General features: G+C 41.5%; 1 protein-coding gene across 1 annotated transcript; it reads right to left on the bottom strand.

The window, feature by feature from the left end:
- Nucleotides 1-4,559: 4,559 nt before the first annotated feature.
- LOC138002577 (lipase ZK262.3-like) lies at nt 4,560-8,168 on the bottom strand. Its single transcript, XM_068848597.1, has 3 exons — nt 8,113-8,168; nt 7,996-8,047; nt 4,560-6,553 (listed from the first exon to the last, which is right to left on the bottom strand). The coding sequence occupies exons 1-3, from the start codon at nt 8,166-8,168 to the stop codon at nt 5,246-5,248; spliced, it is 1,416 nt and encodes a 471-aa protein (XP_068704698.1). The 3' UTR covers nt 4,560-5,245.
- Nucleotides 8,169-10,000: the final 1,832 nt, after the last annotated feature.

Here is a 10,000-nt window from a genome sequence, read left to right on the forward strand (position 1 = left end):
CTTTCGTTTAGGCGATCCTTCACAACTCGTGAATAAAATTGTACGCACTCACCAACCATGAAGTAATCTATATGTCACAAGACACAGCAATGCATGCAAATGAATAAAAATCAAAAGTTAGAAGTGGCGTTATAGTCGACCTTGTTGTTGTTATTGTTTTTGTTGTTTTTTTTCACTTTTGCCCGTTTACCTCTCAGGAGACTTCCAACAGCTAACAACTACCAACAGTGAGCCTGATGATCACGTAGATGGCAAAACGGTATATAAAGAGCCAAATCTTGTTAGGTAATGCTGTATATAACTAAACCACTACAGTGGGAGCAAATACTTCTACCACAGTTATAGTCAACACAACACAACAACTTTTATTTGTACCCTACAAAAAGGTAGGGTGGCCTTACTTAGGTTATTATTAAATGCTCATATATATCTCAAAAAGAACACTGCGAGGTTACTTAACGCTTTCTTAGGACCTGCAGGCCAACAGTGAAAACCACTAAGATGAAAAAATAAAACAGAAAACAACAGAGAGTTTACTTATTTGTTTAACCTTTAAAATTGTTTTTAAAATAAGACCTAGCTAGTGGGCAGCAAACAGCAAAGTATCTTGTCAACTTGGTAATTTTCTGCGACCGGTTTCGTCTTATCGTACGGGAGGGAGTTTTACAGATACCATATAAGCATCTTTTAAATGCCTGTGATCAGTTTACAGTATAAAGCACGCCCTAGGGAGGGCGCGAACACCAAAAAACACCTATAACAAAACTTCCCACAGGATATGCGGAAATCCTGAGTAAAGTTTGTTTCTGGGGCTAACGATTTAGAAGATAAACTTAGATGACAACTGTTGACTAGTTGACCAGTTTTTCGGTATTTTAAAAAAACCACCAACTTTAATTTATACTTCTTTTGAAGGCTGTTCCGAAATCTCACAAAAACTGCGAAGTTTACAGTATTCGCTGTAAGTGTTAACTTTTTGCGCTGTCGCCATGATTCATGGCGAAAACCATTTAAAAGTTGCTGGCATTTTGTGTTTTCGTTAAGGTGTGCCGCTGACCAGAAACATTGTGCAGCGCGCCCCAAACAACATATATTAAAAATCGGGGCAAAGATACCTTTGAATTAGTAGGCACCGTCCTTAAGCGACTCTTGAACGAAAGAACAAACAAACGAATTGGGGACACTTCGTAAAGTATTCAATACTTGATACATTTAACTAAATACACATAGATTAAAAGTACAGGAGATAAAATATGTCTAAAATCCCGTAAAAATATTAAAAACTTACGGTTAGGACTATTTAGACTAAGGGCCCGTACGCACTAGGCTGACAAAATTTGCATGGCTCAACGAAAAAGAAAAATCTCAATAAAAATGGTCTCCGCCAAATTTTCAATTTGCTAATCGTGGCCGCACTTAAAAGCTCTTTCTTTAGATTATGCCATGTACAAGACCAATGTTTGCATAAAACTACTTTAAGAATGTTACCAGGAACTAACCCTAACTCCTATGCAAAGTTCTCAGCCTCGATTCCACGGGTGGCCCAAATTCTGTGTAGAGAGCTTGTATGGCGGGTTTTAGTCGATACAAATCAGAAGGCTTAATAGATGAAATAAGCATTATTGTTATATAGTTGGAGTTTTTCCCGTTACAGCGCGCCCATTCATTGGGTAGTTCATGGTCACATGACATCGAACAATGAAACTGTTTACCGCCAAATGCCATGAGCGGGCAACATTGCGAAAACTATGACGTCAAACGGGAAACAGTTCACTGTTACCCACGAAATGTTGACCGCTGTTCCATGTGATATGCATGATGATTGTTTGGGGCGATTTTTGTAAATTTCATCGTCTTCCACCCAATTTCTTTGGCTGCTTTGCATTCGGCTTCTCTCCCAGCTCAAATTAATGCACGTTGTGTTTTATTGATCGTATACGAATTAACGTTTGCTACAAACGGCCCCTTTTATCGGGAGCTTGGAGACCCGCATTTCTACGTATTCCCTCTTAATAAGGCCTACGGTCAACACCCGCATTTTGAAACATCTGTCTGGCACAGGTTGGTTAATGCTGAGCTTGTCGGTAGTATGTTTACATTAAGTATTTTCCTTGAAAATCGGTGGCCACTGCGAGAGAAGCAATCACTCACCTTGTAACTACTATCTGTGACTACCTTGTAACTCTCCTACACGCTGTCATGCATTGTTCGGAAGTCAGACACAAGCATTACATGAACAATTCTCCTTATATCAAGGAATGCACGATAATGCAGATAATGTTATAAAGTGCAGCAACGAGAAAGACACCAAGCAAGAAACGTGACGTGGTTTTCGCTTTATCCATTATCTTGAACGCTTCCGGGTGAAACACTTGTAGTTTGAATTTGTCCGTCTGTTCCATTTTAAGAAGACCAATTTCAACATTGTCCGTGGAAATGCCAATTTTTTCCAACTCCGTGACGGAAATCTCTAACAGGGCGTTGAGTGTCGGAAGGTCGTCGCAAGTCTCCTGCTTCTTGACGATAGGTAGCGATATGCGGTTCACCACCTCATTTTGGCAATACAACACAATAAGTGGTAAATCAGAAAGCAAGCCAACTATGGCAGCAGTTAAATTAGCAGCACCGCCCACGCTACACAGAAAAAATACTGCTGCGAACCATAATGGCGCCCCACGATATATTGGTAACGTTTCCTGAGGATAGAATGGCTTGCTCTCCTCGATGAAGATGTTTGTGTGACGATGCGCGTTTGTTCGAGAAAGATCAACCTTGTTGCCATAACTTTTAATTACTGTTACCCTTGTCTGTTGAAACTCGGCACTTGTGATCGGCATTCTACTGTTAAGAAACCGCGGATATAACCTAATTTGTAAAGAAGCAAATGGACAATGTTGTTAAAAATCTTACAGACTACGCCATTCAATCCCTCGACAAATTATCAAACTAGTTATAGCTGTCGCTAAAGTGCCAACGAGCCAACTTTGCGTGATCTGGCGCCTGGCGGCTGCAAACATCACGCGGCGTACTCGTGCGGCACTCTCATTGGTTATCGCTACGGTCAACATTTCATCGCTTTGGTCTACATTACAGCTTTTGGTCTACATTACACTCAAATTTGAAGCGCTTCTGAGATTTCGTCCGCCTAAAAATCTTCTCGCGGCTCTATAAGCTGCCGCCTCGCCAGGCCTTCTGTCTTCAGAAGGCCTGACTCGTTGGCAATAACTCTTACGTTGGAATACCTCAAGAATTTTCAACCCCTTCAAAACGGAGCTACATAAACGATAAATCTGCTTCAACAGTAAAGCACAAGACAACTGCGGAACGCTTAAAATGCAGTGTTCATCAGCAAGCATTTTTCTACGAAATTTGTCATGAGACGAACTTTTCGCCTCAAGGACTCCTTCCACAAAAAAATGTGCAAACGAATTTTCTCCTCCCCACCCCCCCCCCCCCCACACTTCCCCACCCCGAAAATAAAATAAAAGATGCATGAAGTTAGTCTTTCAGCAGGCAACGCGATTTACGATCTTTATACAAGTACGTTGCTGCACTGATTTGAAGACGAACGTGACAAGTAGTTTTAATTTGCAGAGATGTTTGCCCGGAATAATTTCGGCGAAGGTTGCCATAATGGATTTGAAATGCAGACATTTGTTGTACAGGCTACTGATTCTACTTCCTGTATTATTTTCTCGCTATGGAAGCTTCCAGAGAAAGAAAAAGTGCTTCGAATTCCAACCTAACTTGGCATCTTTCTCTTCAATACTCATCGCGTCATTTAACGTACCAGAACATAAATGATATAAAGACGACAAGGCTCTTGAGTCCAAACGTGCCTTTCCGAGAAATGTTCGTTATCTCATGTATCGATTAAGATTATATAAATGTTGACTTAAGGTTGATCGTACAGCTTGGAGATTATATTTATCCGTTTTCCACCTTTTCAGACATTTGACTTGATTTGGGTTAATTGTTAATTTCAGTTTACAGTGTCCCCAATTAGCGCTCCAGCGCTAGAACGACTAGACACTTAAATAAAGTTCCTTTCCTTTTCCGGATATTCCCTGAAGAAGTCAGGGAGTGCCTGACGACATACTGGGAAAAGGATCAATATACTCTTCTGGCTATCCAGTCAGCCTTGCTTCTACATTTGTTTGCTCAGCCAGAATCCGGCACCTCTGAGATTTTATGGTTGCCCTTGCTACCTATGATTAGGTAGTTTTTAGGGGGAAGGTGGTACTCCTAAGCTATATAGGTATGTGCCGCCCCAAAGGGTGGGTTTTTTTAGCTGTTTAGGTCTGAAAACAGGTATAGATTTTACCCAATATGGTCTGAAGGGAGTATGGTTTTCAATGAAACAAGTAGATTGTATGAACGTATTTTTGCCTGAAACAATGTTCAGTGGCAATTACTACTAAAGTAATGATAAAAAATGCGTAATCAATATGTTGACTTCACTTGGACTAGGTAATGGTTGGCAAACCGAGTGTAACTCTCAGAAGCCAGGTCTGGAAACTGATATGGATTTTAGCGGCCAAAAACGTATTTTTAGTTTTAGTTTTATTATTGACCTAACCGTAGGGCAAATCAAACTTGATCATGATGATCAATTTACTTATTTATAGAGGGTAACACATGACAGTTAGAAACTGATGAAGTTATGGCCCTCTCCAGATCGAATTGGAATTAACAAATGATGGTTTTTTGAGGCCAAGGGATAACCAGAGTACCCGGAGAAAAACCTCTTGGAGCAGACAAGAGAAGCAACAAAAAACTCAACCCACATATAGCGTCAATTCCGAGAATCGAACCCAGGCGGCATTGGTGGGAGGCGAGTGCTCTCGCCACTGCGCCATCCCCACCCCCACCCCCCCCCCCCCAAAAAAAAAAAAACAAAACAAAACAAAACAAAAAAATTCCCTACAACATCTGGATAAATATTACATAAGGGATTAATTCTCTCAAGCAAAGTCTATGATTATTTAGATGACAGGAGTGAAAAGACAATCATATTTCTGACCAAGGAATGCTAAATGACGATTTCAGCAAATGATGACTGCAAGCTCAGACGAAGGCAAAATACAAACAAAGCGTTCTATGAATTCTTGCTCATCCACACGGATAACAAACAGTAAAATACAAAATCTGTAGCTATGCTTCTACGTGCAGATAACTTTCTTTGTGGACAAATACAGCAACTGAAACATAGACTATGTTTGCGTAGTCTGCGTAGTTTTCTCATTTATTCTAAGCCGGTAGAAATAGTGAAAAATAACATGAAACAAAAGAAAGATCGCTTGTGCATTGACGTAGTCGAAGATCGAGTCTCGATCGATCTTTCAGATCGAGAGTGAGAGGACCCGGTCGCTAGGACATAAGATCCATTTTTGTACGTATACTTCAAGCAGCGATCTTTTACAGACTGAACTGCGTTCGAGCGAGTGTTGTTATGTTTTACAGGCGCTTCACGTTTCTTACGTGTTGAGTGAACACAGCCTTTCTCCCAGAAGGTCCCCACAGGAATGCTAAAGTAGTTTTTGTGTCGTTTGAAGGAGTACGGCGGCATTTCCGAGAAGCTGCAAGTCGTGTCTTCGTTGTATGGTTTTCCGTGGCATTCCCTGTGCTCAGAATATACACTTGTAGCCGGTTTGCTGTAAAAGGCCTCTACTCCATGATGGTAAGGACCGTTGACGATGCTCACAGATAATAAGCTTGGGAAGTGAGGAACAGGGTCATCATAATTGACTACTCTCCAACTGTTGCTAACCAGCCGATCGTGTTCCAAAGCATAGTCGTAGTTTCCGACTCGAGGCATTCCAAACGTATACAATATGATGTTTTTACGAGAAGCAACTTTGTAATAACTGAGCCATGCACTTGCTAGGGACGCCATTGCACCACCCAGAGAATGTCCTGTAACCCAAACTGGGTAGGATGGATTGTCGGCGATCAGAGCTTTTACTTCCGCTTCCATGCTCGGCCATAACTTTTCGAACCCTCTTTTCCAGTAGCTTTGAACTTCACCTTTGCTTAAAAAATCTTCCTTAGGGCGAACTAAACTCTCAACAAATGCAGAAAATGCTTGATCGAAACATTCAGAGCCGCGAAAAGCAACAGCAATAGCTTTGATGGTATGGGAAACAGCAACATAGCCAGAACACTTGTGATCAGAAAAATCACATTCCTCGTTTACAATATGCTGTATTTGAAAGCCTGCAGATGGCAGAGAGTTGTTGAGACATTCCTGTGGATCAACTTGATCATACGCAACTGCTGAAAGAAGCAACATCTTTAGAGACAATTCGGGGTCATAATGGGATAATTCTTCTTCGCAAAGAGACGGATCGACGATATTTTCCGCTCTCTTGCACGGGTTTGTAAAAATTGCGCCTGGCGTGTGACATTCATTGTCCCTTCTACACCATCTGCAAGTAATACCGAAAGCGTCGGTATTGGAAGCGCAGTCTCTGCAGTTGTCGGAGTTGCAGCTGAAACCAACGACTTTTCGCGGTAGCAGGAGGATGGCAACGAAGTAAACTGCGCTTATGCACTAGTCAGTGGAAAGCCCCGCACCCCCATACCCGGGGAATAGCGGGGCATTAGACCAGGCGTGCCTTCTAAATGAAGCAAATTCCGCGCTAAGCAGGGCAATTTCGTACGTCAAAACCAAACATTTCTCCCCCGCACCCGTTAACAAAACAGTACTTCCAAAATCATAAAGCACAATTGTTGACCAAAATTAATATACTTCAAGAATCTTTACTTCAAATTAAATTTTGACAAACATGAAAATTAGCAATGCAGTCCATTTCTCATAAAGCCCAAAATAATCTACCTTGAGTTACAGATTTGGCGTTCCAAACTTTACAATCTCTCCAAAAACAGTAATATTAATCACTGGGTTTCACGATCACAACAATTCTCAAAGAGCTATACAAAATTTCACTAAGGAAATGGCTTATTACCAAAATGTTATGGCCTCATAATCCAGCTACATTTTGCAAATAACCAATAGATTACCAAGGTAAGAGAGTAAATTCCCCATATGGAGCGTTTTCACTCACGTGACCAGCAGCCGTATTGGATTACTGAAACAAAAGAAAGTATTTGCATTTAAATAGAGTTCAAATCCCAGAGGATTAGCTTGATACACCATCATGGCCGCCATTCCCTTGTTTTGGAACACCAACATGGTCGCCGTGACGTCATGTGAAAACGCTTTATAGGCCTTATACCCAAGGTAATCCCTCTTAAGTTATTTTTAGACTTGGTGCCCAGTTCTTCCGAGGATGTTACTCCGCGATGCTTGAACTGCCCAAGCGATTTTCTCGAAACTACCTGAGAAAAATGGCGGCTAACTTAGTGAAAAGTCGTTTATATGTTTTGATTTTCAAAAGATGCTTCGTAGTAGAGATGTTCTCTGCACTCTCAGCTGTCTTTTGTTCAGCTGAGCCTTCGTTTGCTTGGTGCTCTTTGGCTGTTCATTATTTTGGCTTTGGCTGTCCAAAACATAAACAAATCCTCCTCGAAAACATCCACGCAACGCACGAGTAACATCCCTGGATGAACTGGGGACCATGTCTAAAAATAACTTAAGCGGTAATTACCTTTGGTAGAAAGCCTATATGGGGGATTCTCTCTGTTACCTCGATAATCTCTTGAAATAACCCTTGATCGGTAACACATTTTGAAACTACTACGATAGGAAAGAAAATTAAAAATCTAGTGAATTATAGTAAACCTAGAGACTATCAGGTGAGAGAACACATCCCCGTGCCCTACGATAATCTTTTTCAATCTATTTTAAGCTTCGCGCCACGCTGTGAAAGTAATTTTTAGTTTCGTCCCCATGGCCGCGAGGCCCATGGTCAGAGGATTAGATGTCATTGTGAAGAAACTTGCGAAGACTTTTCTCGCCGTCGCATGATCTAGTGAAATCCTAAATCGAAATTTGAAGATGTGATCGGTTTTAAGCGGTCATTACGTCATTACCTTTGACCAATCAGGTGTCTTTCCTAAAATAGCCTCGCAGCTTGACTTCGAGCTAAAAGTAGATTGAAAAAGATTATCATGGGAAGAGGCTCATGTATGGGGGATGTGTTCTCTCACCTCATAATCTCTTGAGTACACCTTTGACTGTAAGAGTCCTCGGTAGGAACTTGCATGTTCCACTATTACGCAGACCGTAGTAATATAGAAACTCAAAAAGCCGAAACCCATCGGAGGTAACATTTACAAGGTTTATCTCACAAAATCATAAAGTAATGTCACTGTCAGCCTCTACGCGTAAGTTCACTTTTTATTCCAATGGAAACGCTAAGACAAAAGGTCAACGCTATAAATAAATCGCTAATCAAACATGACTATAATCTTTGTCTAATTCCACTACAAGAAATGGTAATATTTACAGATTGAACACAGAATTTAACTGAGAGCCCATTACAAACATGAAAAGAATGGATTTTCACTTGACTGAGACCGTATGCTTTCCCAGTGATCTTTGCGCGCCTATTCAAGTTGGCGTCAAAAACCAAATCCCCGTCTGAGCCCCGCTCAAGGTCCCCGCTCGCCGATACTTGCGCCAAATGCTGTCGAAAACCCCGCATACCGAGGCAAAAGTGACAGTCCAAAACCGCCGAAATCCCCCGCTAATACCTCGCATTCCCCGGGTATGGGGGTGCGGGGCTTTCCACTGACTAGTGCATTAACGAGTTCATCCTGATCATGATGACCTTAGCTAATGGTGTTCGTCTGAATACTTGGCACAACAATACTTGGGTAACAAGTACTATTTATGACAATCGCGGATGCCTGTTATGGATAAACAATCGTCAATCCGTTTGTTTCCAAGAATTGCCATGTCTTATGAAATCACCCATCGCAGACGTTAAAACGGTCGTCACGCAACGCTCTTCTCACTGACGTAGAAGCTTGTTTACAAACGGTCCTTTTCGCCAAAACGGTGCATGCTGGGTAATCAGGATAAAATGGATGATGAGCTTTGGCGCAGTTCAGACACCGTACTTCACATGAGCCGAATCGAATTCGAATTTAGACCGACCCAAAGTAATTAATCCCGGCTGAATTGATTCAGACGCCGAACTTAATTGCACACAAGCATACTATGACTGAAGAAAATTACAAAGTTGCAATAATTTCTGCATTTGATTCGGCTCATGTGAAGTACGGCGTCTGAACCAGGCGTTACAGACTTCGGAGGGAGAGTGACCGATCATAATTTTACTGTGATGGTTTGTGAAGAAAAATTTACCATTTTTCATTAACTTTTGGCGCTCAAATCAAGGCGGGTGTTTGATTCTATGCTTATTTATCAGAACGAGTAGTGAAGAAGCAATTCAGGTCCGTGAAATGGTGCAAAAAATGGTCATGAACATGCCAAGGTGCGGGCGGTCACGCAATTGACGCTTCGTTGTTCGAGTCAAAGCATTTCTTTTAGAGTCGATTTTATCTCTTTTCGAGTTATCTTTTTTCTCTCTGATGGAAGATATGGCTTTCGAAGATTTTCTAGAGTGGAGCGTTGGTCAACTTCAGTTTTATTTCAGGATGAGAAGAGGAAACAAGAGTACCCAACGGAGCCGCTCGACAAAATACCCGCTCTACAGGGCAAAATTGCGCTGGCTGGGAAATTGAACATTGGCTACTTAACTTGCTGGAAAGTCTTTATAAACACCACGCTTGCTGGGAATTTATGTTGCAACGCTGGTTCTAGCTAGATAAAAAAATGTCTACTTTGTAGAGTTTTTTTTTCTCCTGGTAACCGTACTATAAAAAATGAATCTATCTTCGCATTGTTAAGAATACGAATAGTCCCTTATTTTCCAGGGAGAGTAGAGCGAGCGAAACATGCAATTAATTGCGTGTGAAAATCAAGCCACGCGAGAGAGGCGAAACGCGATCTCGTGCCACTACCTTTGAAATCGCTCTACTCAATTTTGTCAGTACAATATTTTTTGCTAATTATTGACTGGGGTGTGTC

This window comes from Montipora foliosa, chromosome 5 (genome assembly GCF_036669935.1).
Source record: "Montipora foliosa isolate CH-2021 chromosome 5, ASM3666993v2, whole genome shotgun sequence".
Taxonomy (NCBI): domain Eukaryota; kingdom Metazoa; phylum Cnidaria; class Anthozoa; order Scleractinia; family Acroporidae; genus Montipora; species Montipora foliosa.

Bases quoted from the DNA above. Each gene is read 5' to 3' on its own strand.
- LOC138002577 (XM_068848597.1), bottom strand. From the start codon at position 8,168: ATGCAAGTTCCTACCGAGGACTCTTACAGTCAAAGGTGTACTCAAGAG. The intron at 8,048-8,112 runs GTGAGAGAACAC...ATCTACTTTTAG, and splicing joins TGTACTCAAGAGATTATGAG to CTCGAAGTCAAGCTGCGAGG. The intron at 6,554-7,995 runs GTAATGACGTAA...TCCACTGACTAG, and splicing joins AGACACCTGATTGGTCAAAG to TGCATAAGCGCAGTTTACTT.